Genomic DNA, 15,815 nt, shown 5'->3' with positions numbered 1-15,815 from the left:
AAATTTACGCTCCTCTGAAGAATACAATCCTTTATACATGGGCGCACGGTGACGGAGAACAGATGCAGTCTCAAGTTATACAGCATGTAGGAATGTATGAGGCTTGAATCATCGGGACGGCATCTTAGGGGGGGGCAGTGTGTAAACTTCTGTTACACCTCAGTGACTTTAGAAATGTGTTTGTTAGAGAAGAAGTCCAGAATCTAATATATAAAGCTGAGTGTGTGTGTGTGTGGGCATGTGTGTGTGTGGGCATGTGTGTGTGTTTGTGTGTGTGTGTGTGTGTGTGTATATGTGTGTGTGTGTGTGTATGTATGTGTGTGTGTGTGTGTGTGTGTATGTCCACTAAAGGAATCTGCACTGTCTCATTTACAATCACAAAATTTTGCACAGTCGCCCCATGTGACTCAGGGAACTTCATAGACTATGTTTTGAGAAGAAAATTTAACACCGCGCTTTACAGTTACTCTCCAAAAAACCTGCTTACATTAAAGTCAATGGAGCTGGGAGCTACAGGTCATTAATAGGAGCTGTGATTGGTTTTTATAGGAACGAAGGACATTGTTAGTATAAGAAGCTTATGTGTGAGGTAATATGATATCTGTGGAGAGGTCGATAGAGAGAGACAGACAGAGAAAGAGGCAGACAGGGAAAGAGACAGACAGAGAGACAGACAGGGAAAAAAGGTAGACAGACATGAAAACACATACAGGGAAAGAGACAGAGGCAGACAGTGAAAGAGACAGACAGGTAACGAGACAGACAGGTAAAGAGACAGACAGTGAAAGAGACAGACAGAAAAAGAGACAGACAGGGAAAGAGAGACACAGAGACAGACAGGGAAAGACATACAGGGAAAGAGACAGAGGCAGACAGTGAAAGAGACAGACAGGTAAAGAGACAGACAGGGAAAGAGACAGACGGAAAGAGACAGACAGAAAAAGAGACAGACAGGGAAAGAGAGACACAGAGACAGACAGGGAAAAAGACAGACAGGGAAAGAGAGACACGGACAGGCAGACAGGGAAAGAGACAGACAGAGACAGACAGGGAAAGAGACTGAGACAGGGAAAGAGACAGATAGTGAAAGAGACAGACAAGGAAAGGCAGACAGGGAAAGAAACAGACAGATATAGACAGACAGGGAAAAAGACAGAGACAAACAGAAAGAGACAGACAGGGAAAGAGACAGACAGAGGCAGACAGGGAAAGAGACAGAGAGAGACAGAGAAATAGACAGACAGACACACAGAGACAGACATACAGACCGGCATCTTGCAAGGCGCTATCACTGTACAGTGCCACTTTTTCACCTGGTGGGGAGTTTTTGTATAACATTTTTTTTAAGATGTTTTCCTTTTCCCAATGCCTTGAATAGCATACATACCAATTTTCAGTCAATTCTGTCCACTGGGTCAGTCTGCACCCGGCTCCAAACACCTTAGGTTATTTTATAGCCACTTTGTATATTCTACATAGCAATGATTCATCCAGATTTCATATATTCAGTGTTTGCATGCATCTTAGTCCCACAGAGTTCATTTTATTCTTCCGTATATACACACTGCATATATATATATATATATATATATATATATATGTATATGTATATATATATATGTGTATATGTATATATATGTATATGTATATATATATATGTGTATATGTATATATGTGTATATGTATATATATGTATATGTATATATATGTATATGTATATATATATATATATATATATGTATATGTATATATATATATGTATATGTATATGTATATATATATGTATATGTATATATATATATATATATATATGTATATGTATATATATATATATATATATATATATATATGTATATGTATATATATATATATATATGTATATGTATATATATATATATATATATATATATGTATATATATATATATATATATATGTATATGTATATATATATATATATATGTATATGTATATGTATATATATATATGTATATGTATATATATATATATATATGTGTATATGTATATATATGTATATGTATATATATATATATATGTGTATATGTATATATATATATATATATATACGTATATATATATATATATATGTGTGTATATATATATATGTATATGTGTATATATATACATATATATATATATATTTGTATAGATATCGATATATATACATACAGATTTGCATTTGAAGCATATGGACACCTTAAGGGATATTTTTTTTGTCTCTCGAACTCTCAAGTGCATGTATTTTGGGATAGGATATCTATTTTTTGCAGTTTGGTATCATTACATTTTGCACATTTGCTTCTTACGTGCTCTTTCTTTCCCTGCACATTTTTGGTTGCAAGCTAAGCTAAGTTAAGTGAGAATTTGTCAGTGAGCTCCATCTCTTTTTTTTTTTTCCGTCTTTTTTTAAACTCTGTGTTCACTTATGACCACAGATCGCATCAAAGTCAAGCTGAACGTTGATGGTATTGCTGAGAGGAGCTCAGAAGCACTCTCTGTGAGAACTAGCTCACTGATTGATTCTCAGTTAACTCATTCTTCAGCCAGTAAGAAACCAAAGAGCCTGAAAAAGCCAAACTGTAAAATGTTTAATGGAACCCAATTGCAGAAAAATATTTGCAAGCGGTTTCCATACACTTTGTAGGTTTTCCATGGCGAGGCCACCGCTGCTCTTTATAAAAGGAATGTTCTGTAACAGATTCTGAATTGATGATTTTTCCTTAGATTTGTGCATTGCTCGTGCACTCTCCTGGCACCGGCTGACACCGCTGATAATGATGTTCTGTAACATGTAAATATCTTGTAAGATATACAGTATCTGATGAGAACATATGTAGGAGTAGCTGCACATCAAAGGCTGAGCAATGCTTGTAATGCCAGTCAGCTGCTGGTAAAGCCAACATGGCTAATATCAAGAAGGCTTTTTCACTGACAGCAGGAATTTTCTGAAGATCTGTAATAAGTGCAATAGTATATATCATTGGCCAGTCAACTAATGTATACGGGGGCTTCCCAACTCTACCCCTACGGAAGATGTCATGGAAAAGGAGGATTGTGCGGTTGCATTTGAACATGTTCAATCCTTATGTTCTCAGGGCTGAAAAGCCACCATCAATGGCAATGGTTCGTTACCCTCTCCCCATTGAGAACAGAAGCACGCTTGGTCGAGCAGGAATCAATGTTTTTGGCAGGGTCGGAAGAGATAGAAGTCAACTGAATGAACATTTGGCATTCAGGTAAATTGCCACCAAGTGTCATGGCTGCATCTGATGCTGTTTACATTACAGATCCTGACATTTCACCCTATGGTTTCTCTGGTGTTTCTGAGCTACACAGGCAGGTTCTGGCGTCGACCAGCTGTGGACCAGGTTCTGGCGTCGACCAGCTGTGGACCAGGTTCTGGCGTCGGCCAGCTGTGGACCAGAATCTGATGTCGACCAGCTGTGGACCAGATTCTGATGTCGACCAGCTGTGGACCAGAATCTGATGTCGACCAGCTGTGGACCAGATTCTGATGTCAACCAGCTGTGGACCAGATTCTAGCTTTAACCAGCTGTAGACCAGATTCTGGCATCAACCAGCTGTGGACCAGATTCTGATGTCTACCAGCTGTGGACCAGGTCCTGGCTTCAACCAGCTGTGGACCAGATTCTGATGTCTACCAGCTGTGGACCAGGTCCTGGCTTCAACCAGCTGTGGACCAGATTCTGGCATTGACCAGCTGTGGACCAGATTCTGATGTCGACCAGCTGTGGACCAGGTTCTGCCTTCAACCAGCTGTGGACCAGATTCTGATGTCGACCAGCTGTGGACCAGGTTCTGGCTTCAACCAGCTGTGGACCAGGTTCTGGCTTCAACCAGCTGTGGACCAGGTTCTGGCTTCAACCAGCTGTGGACCAGATTCTGGCGTCGACCAGCTGTGGACCAGATTCTGGTGTCGACCAGCTGTGGACCAGGTTCTGGCTTCAACCAGCTGTGGACGAGGTTCTCGTGTCGACCAGCTGTGGACCAGGTTCTGGCTTCAACCAGCTGTGGACCAGATTCTGATGTCGACCAGCTGTGGACCAGGTTCTGGCTTCAACCAGCTGTGGACCAGGTTCTGGCTTCAACCAGCTGTGGACCAGGTTCTGATGTCGACCAGTCGTGGACCAGGTTCTGGTTTCAACAAGCTGTGGACCAGGTTCTGGTTTCAACCATCTGTGGACCAGGTTCTGGCTTCAACCAGCTGTGGACCAGGTTCTGGATTCAACCAGCTGTGGACCAGATTCTGATGTTGACCAGTTGTGGACCAGATTCTGACGTCGACCAGCTGTGGACCAGATTCTGATATTTACCAGCTGTGGACCAGTTTCTGGCTTCAACCAGCTGTGGACGAGGTTCTCGTGTCGACCAGCTGTGGACCAGGTTCTGGCTTCAACCAGCTGTGGACCAGGTTCTGGTGTCGACCAGCTGTGGACCAGGTTCTGGCATCTACTAGCTGTGGACCATGCTCTGGCGTCAACCAGCTGTGGCCTAGGTTCTGGCGTCAACCAGCTGTGGACCAGGTTCTGGTGTCAATCAGCTGTGGGCTCATTCATGATCAGGCTAGCAAGAGCTAACCTCTGCTAGCCTGCTGGTTACCTCTGGGATCAAATGTTGTTGGATGCCTATCGCATTGGCTCACTTCCTATTTAATATGGTGGAATCTGTCTTCCCATGCTGACTATAGTTTATTGCTGTGTTGGTCTGTGTGCTGTTGTGTCCAGTCCTGTTGGTGATTGAATTGCTTTGTGCTTGGAGTTGTTGTGGAATTCTCTCGTCTTGTTGTTTCCTCCCTTTTCTTATTTTCCTCCTTTGCTCTTATTGTCTTATTCCTCTGTGTGAGTGTGCTGTGAGATAAGGAGTTTTGGTTTCCCCTGTCTGTTTCTGTTGACTTTATCACCCTGGCCCCAGCCCTCCCCAGGGATGGTTGGAGAGAGGTGGTAAAAGATCAGAGCTTGTCAGGAGCAGGGCCAGGAAGGCGGCTCAGACATCCTCACCTTCAGAGGTAACTCTGAGATCAGGGATAGCATGAGGGCCAGACTAGGAGCTGCTATCCTCTGCTTTGTCCCTATGACATAACTAATGTGAATAGCTGGTCTAAAAAAACCCACATATTTTTATTTCTTCAATCTTTGATTTCCTGTAAGACAATAGGAGCCGAGAGCAATGCTTGCAATGCCAGTAAGCTGCATGTAAAGGCAGGGAGAAATATGTAAGCTTGTGTGGTTTTTTTTTGTGAGGGGCTGGAGATGACCTCTACATGGTAATGACGGCTTATCACAAGACATAGATGTTACCTCGGGGTAATTGAAGCGCATATGGTGGCACATGATGTTGTAGTGTGGTCGGGAGGAAGCGTTGTATCCTTTCACTCTCTGAGACTGGAAGGAATTCGGATAGTTGAATTGATACTTGTAGGGAAGAGCGAAAATTAAACCGTTCCGGTCACCATAGCGATGCAGGAGGTTCAGTATGGTGCTCCCCGCCGTCTTGTGCGTCTTCAGGAACATGACGTGCCGCTTCGGCTGGCAGGTCCGGTGGGAAGGCTGAGGCACCGTTACAAGGCGTAGAGGAGAGATTTGGGGAGACCTAAGGATATGGAAAGACTACATTACATTGCAGTAACGTTTAGCAACTCGAGTCACAGCCCTAAACCCCTGTGTGACACCCATAGGGAAGTCTCCTGTGTGGGTGCATTGTGTGGTCCACGTTGTGTTATCCACAATTAGTCTCTTCCGCTCACCAGAGATTGTTTTCTACCATCCAGAGCATATTCTCCCCTGAGAAAAACACCCTTCTGGATAACTATTGTAGCGCTGTGTCCCTGCACTCCTCGCTCTCTCTCCCTGCAGGGACGCGCTGTCACTCACCACCACAGCCGGCTGTCACTCACCGCCTCAGCCGGCTCCCTTCATGTTGCCCGGCGTCCCTGTGCTCCTCCTTGTGGGTGCCTCCTCCTTCCCCCTCCCGGAGTCTGAGCGTGTGTCACAGGTCCTCCCAGAGTGCTCCTGAAGCATGCGCCGCTGCCCTCCTGTTAAAGGGCCAGAGCGCCACTGCTAGGAAGTGCCTATCAGCCTATCGCTGAGAGGCACTGGGTATTTAAGGCACGCTCCCACTAGGGGAGGTGCCTGTTCAACACCTTAAGTTCTGTTAGTCAGTTGTGTTCTGTTTAGTTAGTTGTCAGGTTACCTGCCTGTCCTGTCCTGTTTGCTTGCCCTGTCCATCCTGTTCCTGCCTGTCCTGTTTGCTTGCCCTGTCCATCCTGTTCCTGCCTGTCCATCCTGTTCCTGCCTGTTCTGTCCTGTTTGCTTGCCCTGTCCATCCTGTTCCTGCCTGTCCATCCTGTTCCTGCCTGTTCTGTCCTGTTTGCTTGCCCTGTCCATCTTGTTCCTGCCTGTCCTGTCCTGTTTGCTTGCCCTGTCCATCCTGTTCCTGCCTGTCCTGTTTGCTTGCCCTGTCCATCCTGTCCCTGCCTGTCCATCCTGTTCCTGCCTGTCCTGTCCTGTTTGCTTGCCCTGTCCATCCTGTTCCTGCCTGTCCTGTCCTGTTTGCTTGCCCTGTCCATCCTGTTCCTGCCTGTCCTTTCTTGTTTGCTTGCCCTGTCCATCCTGTTCCTGCCTGTCCTGTCCTGTTTGCTTGCCCTGTCCATCCTGTTCCTGCATGTCCTGTCCTGTTTGCTTGCCCTGTCCATCCTGTTCCTGCCTGTCCTGTCCTGTTTGCTTGCCCTGTCCATCCTTTTCCTGCCTGTCCTGTCCTGTTTGCTTGCCCTGTCCATCCTTTTCCTGCCTGTCCTGTTTGCTTGCCCTGTCCATACTGTTCCTACCTGTCCTGTCCTGTTTGCTTGCCCTGTCCATCCTGTTCCTGCCTGTCCTGTTTGCTTGCCCTGTCCATCCTGTTCCTGCCTGTCCTGTTTGCTTGCCCTGTCCATCCTGTTCCTGCCTTTTATCTGGTCCCAGCCCGTCCTGCCCTGTTGGCATGCAGTTCCAGTCGTGTACCTGGTCCCAGGACATTCTGCCCTTTTGACACCTGGTCCCAGTGCTGTTTCTATCTGTACCTGGTCCCAGTCCGTCCTGCCCTGTCCATCCGGTTCCTGCCTGTGCCTGGTCCTAGCCTGTCCTGCCCTGTTGGCATGCAGTTCCAGTCGTGTACCTGGTCACAGTATGTTCTGCCCTGTTGGCACTAGCTGCCTGTACCTGGTCCCAGCCAGTCCTGCCTTGTTGATACTGGTGACTGTGTCCGGCCTGACCTTGCCAGCTGCCTTGCCAGTGATTCTGCCTGTCCGTCCTGCCTGTGCTGTCTGCCTTGAGCCACCCTGGTGGTCCCTGTCTACACTTGAGACTCAGCCTTGTTTGCTCCTGTGTTCGCCCCTGCCCTGGGGTCAGCTGCCACAGTCCAGACTTTACCCTACGAAAGGGCAGGCACAGGGGAGCCCCCTGTTCTGTTACAGGACTATGCGCCAGCCACCATAAGAGCATTTGGCACTTTATTAGACTTGCAGCATCTTGCCTTGCTCATTAGTCTATACAGTGCCTTGCGAAAGTATTCACCCCCCTTGAATTTTTCAACCTTTTCCCACATTTCAAGGTTCAAGCATAAAGATTATAATGTTATATTTTATGGTGAAGAATCAGCATCAAGTGGGACACAATTGTGAAGTTGAACGATATTTATTGCTTATTTTAAATATTTGTAAAAAAAATAAATAACTGAAAATTGGGGCGTGCAATATTATTCATCCCCTGTAAGTTAATACTTTGTAGCGCCCCCTTTTGCTGCGATTACAGCTGCAGTCTCTTGGGGTATGTATCTATCAGTTTTGCACATCGAGAGTCTGAAATTCTCGCCCGTTCTTTGTAAACAGCTGGAGCTGAGTGAGGTTGGGTGGAGGCGTTTGTGAACAGCAGTTTTCAGCTCTTTCCACATATTTTCGATTGGGTTCAGGTCTGGGCTGTGACTTGGCCATTCTAACACCTGGATGCGTTTATTTGTGAACCATTCCATTGCAGATTTTGCTTTATGTTTGGGATCATTGTCTTGTTGGAAGATAAATCTCCGTCCCAGTCTCAGGTCTTTTGCAGACTCCAACAGGTTTTCTTCAAGAATGGTCCTGTATTTGTCTCCATCCATCTTCCCATCAATTTTAACCATCTTCCCTGTCCCTGCTGAAGAAAAGCCCAAACCATGATGCTGCCACCACCATGTTTGACAGTGGGGATGGTGTGTTCTGGGCTGTGTTGCTTTTATGCCAAACATATCGTTTGGCATTGTGCCCAAATAGTTTGATTTTGGTTTCATCTGAGCAGAGCACCTTCTTCCACATGTTTGGTGTCTCCCAGGTGGCTTGTGGCGAACTTTAAACAACACTTTTTATGGATGTCTTTGAAAAATGGCTTTCTTCTTGCCACTCTGCCATAAAGGCCAGATTTGTGCAGTGTATGACTGATTGTTGTCCTATGGACAGACTCTCCCATCTCAGCTGTAGATCTCTGCAGATCATCCAGAGTGATCATGGGCCTCTTGGCTGCATCTCTGATCAGTCTTCTCCTTGTGTGAGATGACAGTTTGGATGGACGGCCGGGTCTTGGTAGATTTGCAGTGGTATGAGACTCCTTCCATTTCAATATGATCGCTTGCACGGTGCTCCTTGGGATGTTTTAGTTTTAGAAATCTTTTTGTAACCAAATCCGGCTTTAAACTTCTCCACAACAGTATCACGGACCTGCCTGTTGTGTTCCTTGGTCTTCATGATGCTCTCTGTGCTTTACACAGAACCCTGAGACTATCACAGAGCGGGGGCATTTATACGGAGACTTGATCACACACAGGGGCTTATATTTATCATCATCAGTCATTTAGGACAACATTGGATCATTCAGAGATTCTCAATCAACTTCTGGAGTGAGTTTGCTGCACTGAAAGTAAAGGGGATGAATAATATTGCACGCCACAATTTTCAGTTATTAATTTTTTTTAACAAGTTTAAAATAAGCAATAAATTTCCTTCCTCTTCACAATTGTGTCACTTGTTGTTGATTCTTCACCAGAACATTAACATTTTTATCTTTATGTTTGAAGCCTGAAATGTGGGAAAAGGTTGAAAAATTCAAGGGGTTGAATACTTTCACAAGGCCCTGTATGTAACTAAGCAGTGAGGTATTTACTCTTGCGCTAAATATATCATGTGCTGCTGTGTTCTGTTTTATGATTGTCCTTCCGCCTTTATGTGTGCCAATAATTTTTGCATCTAATAAATGTACTGAAATTGCACAGACCTATGTCCTCTTGTATGTATACTTTATTACGAGTGTGTGCTGGTGGTCAGGTGACCATATCTTGGTACCTTTCCACAACGATGCTATGTATTGCTTCTTGGAGATATTTCTATTTAATCAGTAACTGTTTCTGATGCCTCTTGTGTCTACCCTGTCTGCTATGTTTCTCCTACTTCTTACATGTTCTATGTCTTCCCTCCCTCCTGTGTCTGTCCTCCCTCCTGTGTCTCTCCTGCTTCCTGTGTCTCTCCTCCCTCCTGTGTCTCTCCTCCCTCCTGTGTCTCTCCTCCCTCCTGTGTCTCTCCTGCCTCCTGTGTCTCTCCTGCCTCCTGTGTCTCTCCTCCCTCCTGTGTCTCTCCTCCCTCCTGTGTCTCTCCTCCCTCCTGTGTCTCTCCTGCCTCCTGTGTCTCTCCTCCCTCCTGTGTCTCTCCTCCCTCCTGTGTCTCTCCTCCCTCCTGTGTCTCTCCTGCCTCCTGTGTCTCTCCTGCCTCCTGTGTCTCTCCTGCCTCCTGTGTCTCTCCTCCCTCCTGTGTCTGTCCTCCCTCCTGTGTCTCTCCTGCTTCCTGTGTCTCTCCTCCCTCCTGTGTCTCTCCTGCTTCCTGTGTCTCTCCTGCTTCCTGTGTCTCTCCTGCCTCCTGTGTCTCTCCTCCCTCCTGTGTCTCTCCTGCTTCCTGTGTCTCTCCTCCCTCCTGTGTCTCTCCTCCCTCCTGTGTCTCTCCTCCCTCCTGTGTCTCACCTCCCTCCTGTGTCTCTCCTGCTTCCTGTGTCTCTCCTCCCTCCTGTGTCTCTCCTCCCTCCTGTGTCTCTCCTCCCTCCTGTGTCTCTCCTGCTTCCTGTGTCTCTCCTCCCTCCTGTGTCTCTCCTCCCTCCTGTGTCTCTCCTGCCTCCTGTGTCTCTCCTGCTTCCTGTGTCTCTCCTCCCTCCTGTGTCTCTCCTCCCTCCTGTGTCTCTCCTGCTTCCTGTGTCTCTCCTGCTTCCTGTGTCTCTCCTGCCTCCTGTGTCTCTCCTGTCTCCTGTGTCTCTCCTCCCTCCTGTGTCTCTCCTCCCTCCTGTGTCTCTCCTCCCTCCTGTGGCTCTCCTCCCTCCTGTGGCTCTCCTCCCTCCTGAGTCTCTCCTCCCTCCTGTGTCTCTCCTGCTTCCTGTGTCTCTCCTGCCTCCTGTGTCTCTCCTGCCTCCTGTGTCTCTCCTGCCTCCTGTGTCTCTCCTCCCTCCTGTGTCTCTCCTCCCTCCTGTGTCTCTCCTACCTCCTGTGTCTCTCCTGCTTCCTGTGTCTCTCCTGCTTCCTGTGTCTCTCCTGCCTCCTGTGTCTCTCCTGTCTCATGTGTCTCTCCTCCCTCCTGTGTCTCTCCTCCCTCCTGTGTCTCTCCTCCCTCCTGTGTCTCTCCTGCCTCCTGTGTCTCTCCTGCCTCCTGTGTCTCTCCTGCCTCCTGTGTCTCTCCTGCCTCCTGTGTCTCTCCTGCCTCCTGTGTCTCTCCTGCCTCCTGTGTCTCTCCTGCCTCCTGTGTCTTCTGCCTCCTGTGTCTCTCCTGCCTCCTGTGTCTCTCCTGCTGCCTGCGTCTCTCCTGCCGCCTGCTTCTCTCCTGCCTCCTGCTTCTCTCCTGCCTCCTGTGTCTCTCCTTCCTCCTGTGTCTCTCCTGCCTCCTGTGTCTCTCCTTCCTCTTGTATCTATCCTTCCTGTGTCTCTCCTCCCTCCTGTGTCTCTCCTGCTTCCTGTGTCTCTCCTGCCTCCTGTGTCTCTCCTGCTTCCTGTGTCTCTCCTCCCTCCTGTGTCTCTCCTCCCTCCTGTGTCTCTCCTGCTTCCTGTGTCTCTCCTGCTTCCTGTGTCTCTCCTGCCTCCTGTGTCTCTCCTGTCTCCTGTGTCTCTCCTCCCTCCTGTGTCTCTCCTCCCTCCTGTGGCTCTCCTCCCTCCTGTGTCTCTCCTCCCTCCTGAGTCTCTCCTCCCTCCTGTGTCTCTCCTGCTTCCTGTGTCTCTCCTGCCTCCTGTGTCTCTCCTGCCTCCTGTGTCTCTCCTCCCTCCTGTGTCTCTCCTCCCTCCTGTGTCTCTCCTACCTCCTGTGTCTCTCCTGCTTCCTGTGTCTCTCCTGCTTCCTGTGTCTCTCCTGCTTCCTGTGTCTCTCCTGCCTCCTGTGTCTCTCCTGTCTCATGTGTCTCTCCTCCCTCCTGTGTCTCTCCTCCCTCCTGTGTCTCTCCTCCCTCCTGTGTCTCTCCTGCCTCCTGTGTCTCTCCTCCCTCCTGTGTCTCTCCTGCCTCCTGTGTCTCTCTTGCCTCCTGTGTCTCTCCTGCCTCCTGTGTCTCTCCTCCCTCCTGTGTCTCTCCTCCCTCCTGTGTCTCTCCTCCCTCCTGTGTCTCTCCTCCCTCCTGTGTCTCTTCTCCCTCCTGTGTCTCTCCTCCCTCCTGTGTCTCTCCTCCCTCCTGTGTCTCTCCTGTGTCTCTCCTCCCTCCTGTGTCTATCTTGTGTCTCTCCTCCCTCCTGTGTCTCTCCTCCCTCCTGTGTCTCTCCTCCCTCCTGTGTCTCTCCTGCTTCCTGTGTCTCTCCTACCTCCTGTGTCTCTCCTGCCTCCTGTGTCTCTCCTCCCTCCTGTGTCTCTCCTCCCTCCTGTGTCTCTCCTGCCTCCTGTGTCTCTCCTCCCTCCTGTGTCTCTCATCCCTCTTGTGTCTCTCCTGCCTCCTGTGTCTCTCCTCCCTCCTGTGTCTCTCCTCCCTCCTGTGTCTCTCCTCGCTCCTGTGTCTCTCCTCCCTCCTGTGTCTCTCCTCCCTCCTGTGTCTCTCCTGTCTCCTGTGTCTCTCCTCCCTCCTGTGTCTCTCCTGCCTCCTGTGTCTCTCCTGCCTCCTGTGTCTCTCCTCCCTCCTGTGTCTCTCCTCCCTCCTGTGTCTCTCCTCCTTCCTGTGTCTCTCCTCCCTCCTGTGTCTCTCCTCCCTCCTGTGTCTCTCCTCCCTCCTGTGTCTCTCCTCCCTCCTGTGTCTCTCCTCCCTCCTGTGTCTCTCCTCCCTCCTGTGTCTCTCCTCCCTCCTGTGTCTCTCCTGCCTCCTGTGTCTCTCCTCCCTCCTGTGTCTCTCCTCCCTCCTGTGTCTCTCCTGCCTCCTGTGTCTCTCCTCCCTCCTGTGTCTCTCCTCCCTCCTGTGTCTCTCCTGCCTCCTGTGTCTCTCCTCTCTCCTGTGTCTCTCCTGCCTCCTGTGTCTCTCCTGCCTCCTGTGTCTCTCCTCCCTCCTGTCTCTCCTCCCTCCTGTGTCTCTCCTGTCTCCTGTGTCTCTCCTCCCTCCTGTGTCTCTCCTGTCTCCTGTGTCTCTCCTGCCTCCTGTGTCTCTCCTGCCTCCTGTGTCTCTCCTGCCTCCTGTGTCTCTCCTCCCTCCTGTGTCTCTCCTCCCTCCTGTGTCTCTCCTGCCTCCTGTGTCTCTCCTCCCTCCTGTGTCTCTCCTCCCTCCTGTGTCTCTCCTTCCTCCTGTGTCTCTCCTCCCTCCTGTGTCTCTCCTCCCTCCTGTGTCTCTCCTCCCTCCTGTGTCTCTCCTTCCTCCTGTGTCTCTCCTCCCTCCTGTGTCTCTCCTCCCTCCTGTGTCTCTCCTTCCTCCTGTGTCTCTCCTCCCTCCTGTGTCTCTCCTCCCTCCTGTGTCTCTCCTCCCTCCTGTGTCTCTCCTCCCTCCTGTGTCTCTCCTCCCTCCTGTGTCTCTCCTGCTTCCTGTGTCTCTCCTGCCTCCTGTGTCTCTCCTCCCTCCTGTGTCTCTCCTGCTTCCTGTGTCTCTCCTGCCTCCTGTGTCTCTCCTGCCTCCTGTGTCTCTCCTGCTTCCTGTGTCTCTCCTGCTTCCTGTGTCTCTCCTGCTTCCTGTGTCTCTCCTGCTTCCTGTGTCTCTCCTCCCTCCTGTGTTTCTCCTCCCTCCTGTGTCTCTCCTCCCTCCTGTGTCTCTCCTCCCTCCTGTGTCTCTCCTCCCTCCTGTGTCTCTCCTGCCTCCTGTGTCTCTCCTGCCTCCTGTGTCTCTCCTGCCTCCTGTGTCTCTCCTGTTGTCTGTGTCTCTCCTGCTTCCTGTGTCTCTCCTGCTTCCTGTGTCTCTCCTGCTTCCTGTGTCTCTCCTGCTTCCTGTGTCTCTCCTGCTTCCTGTGTCTCTCCTGCCTCCTGTGTTTCTCCTGCTTCCTGTGTCTCTCCTGCCTCCTGTGTCTCTCCTCCCTCCTGTGTCTCTCCTCCCTCCTGTGTCTCTCCTCCCTCCTGTGTCTCTCCTGCCTCCTGTGTCTCTCCTCCCTCCTGTGTCTCTCCTCCCTCCTGTGTCTCTCCTCCCTCCTGTGTCTCTCCTCCCTCCTGTGTCTCTCCTGCCTCCTGTGTCTCTCGTGCGTCTCTCCTGCCTCCTGTGTCTCTCCTGTTGTCTGTGTCTCTCCTGCTTCCTGTGTCTCTCCTGCTTCCTGTGTCTCTCCTGCTTCCTGTGTCTCTCCTGCTTCCTGTGTCTCTCCTGCTTCCTGTGTCTCTCCTCCTTCCTGTGTCTCTCCTGCTTCCTGTGTCTCTCCTGCCTCCTTTGTTTCTCCTGCTTCCTGTGTCTCTCCTGCCTCCTGTGTCTCTCCTCCCTCCTGTGTCTCTCCTGCCTCCTGTGTCTCTCCTCCCTCCTGTGTTTCTCCTCCCTCCTGTGTTTCTCCTCCCTCCTGGGTCTCTCCTCCCTCCTGTGTCTCTCCTGCCTCCTGTGTCTCTCCTCCCTCCTGTGTCTCTCCTGCCTCCTGTGTCTTTCCTGCGTCTCTCCTGCCTCCTCTGTCTCTCCTGCCTCCTGTGTCTCTCCTGCTTCCTGTGTCTCTCCTGCCTCCTGTGTCTCTCCTCCCTCCTGTGTCTCTCCTCCCTCCTGTGTCTCTCCTGCTTCCTGTGTCTCTCCTGCCTCCTGTGTCTCTCCTGCCTCCTGTGTCTCTCCTGCCTCCTGTGTCTCTCCTCCCTCCTGTGTCTCTCCTCCCTCCTGTGTCTCTCCTCCCTCCTGTGTCTCTCCTCCCTCCTGTGTGTCTCCTCCCTCCTGTGTCTCTCCTGCTTCCTGTGTCTCTCCTGCCTCCTGTGTCTCTCCTCCCTCCTGTGTCTCTCCTGCTTCCTGTGTCTCTCCTCCCTCCTGTGCCTCTCCTACTTCCTGTGTCTCTCCTCCCTCCTGTGTCTCTCCTCCCTCCTGTGTCTCTCCTCCCTCCTGTGTCTCTCCTCCCTCCTGTGTCTCTCCTCCCTTCTGTGTCTCTCCTGCCTCCTGTGTCTCTCCTGCCTCCTGTGTCTCTCCTGCCTCCTGTGTCTCTCCTCCCTCCTGTGTCTCTCCTCCCTCCTGTGTCTCTCCTGCCTCGTGTGTCTCTCCTCCCTCCTGTGTCTCTCCTCCCTCCTGTGTCTCTCCTCCCTCCTGTGTCTCTCCTCCCTCCTGTGTCTCTCCTCCCTCCTGTGTCTCTCCTGTGTCTCTCCTCCCTCCTGTGTCTCTCCTGTGTCTCTCCTCCCTCCTGTGTCTCTCCTCCCTCCTGTGTCTCTCCTCCCTCCTGTGTCTCTCCTGCTTCCTGTGTCTCTCCTGCCTCCTGTGTCTCTCCTGCCTCCTGTGTCTCTCCTCCCTCCTGTGTCTCTCCTCCCTCCTGTGTCTCTCCTGCCTCGAGTGTCTCTCCTCCCTCCTGTGTCTCTCATCCCTCCTGTGTCTCTCCTGCCTCCTGTGTCTCTCCTCCCTCCTGTGTCTCTCCTCCCTCCTGTGTCTCTCCTCCCTCCTGTGTCTCTCCTCCCTCCTGTGTCTCTCCTGTCTCCTGTGTCTCTCCTCCCTCCTGTGTCTCTCCTGCCTCCTGTGTCTCTCCTCCTTCCTGTGTCTCTCCTCCCTCCTGTGTCTCTCCTCCCTCCTGTGTCTCTCCTCCCTCCTGTGTCTCTCCTCCCTCCTGTGTCTCTCCTCCCTCCTGTCTCTCCTGTCTCCTGTGTCTCTCCTCCCTCCTGTGTCTCTCCTGCCTCCTGTGTCTCTCCTCCCTCCTGTGTCTCTCCTCCCTCCTGTGTCTCTCCTGCCTCCTGTGTCTCTCCTCCCTCCTGTGTCTCTCCTCCCTCCTGTGTCTCTCCTGCCTCCTGTGTCTCTCCTCCCTCCTGTGTCTCTCCTCCCTCCTGTGTCTCTCCTGCCTCCTGTGTCTCTCCTCCCTCCTGTGTCTCTCCTGCCTCCTGTGTCTCTCCTCCCTCCTGTGTCTCTCCTCCCTCCTGTGTCTCTCCTCCCTCCTGTGTCTCTCCTGTCTCCTGTGTCTCTCCTCCCTCCTGTGTCTCTCCTGTCTCCTGTGTCTCTCCTCCCTCCTGTGTCTCTCCTGCCTCCTGTGTCTCTCCTCCCTCCTGTGTCTCTCCTGCCTCCTGTGTCTCTCCTCCCTCCTGTGTCTCTCCTCCCTCCTGTGTCTCTCCTTCCTCCTGTGTCTCTCCTCCCTCCTGTGTCTCTCCTTCCTCCTGTGTCTCTCCTTCCTCCTGTGTCTCTCCTCCCTCCTGTGTCTCTCCTCCCTCCTGTGTCTCTCCTCCCTCCTGTGTCTCTCCTCCCTCCTGTGTCTCTCCTCCCTCCTGTGTCTCTCCTCC

The 15,815-nt window shown here is 50.8% G+C and overlaps 1 protein-coding gene across 1 annotated transcript in view; it reads right to left on the bottom strand.

Moving 5' to 3' along the window:
* The window catches only part of GAL3ST4 (galactose-3-O-sulfotransferase 4), a 56,443-nt gene that overhangs the window by 4,466 nt on the left and 36,162 nt on the right, over positions 1-15,815 (bottom strand). The window contains exon 3 of the mRNA XM_075346676.1: positions 5,338-5,629. Within this exon, the coding sequence (XP_075202791.1) occupies positions 5,338-5,629 (292 nt within the window). The remainder of the gene's footprint in view (positions 1-5,337; positions 5,630-15,815) is intronic.

This window comes from Anomaloglossus baeobatrachus, chromosome 4 (genome assembly GCF_048569485.1).
Source record: "Anomaloglossus baeobatrachus isolate aAnoBae1 chromosome 4, aAnoBae1.hap1, whole genome shotgun sequence".
NCBI classification, from domain to species: Eukaryota; Metazoa; Chordata; class Amphibia; order Anura; family Aromobatidae; genus Anomaloglossus; species Anomaloglossus baeobatrachus.
This window is presented reverse-complemented; position numbering and strand designations above follow the sequence as displayed.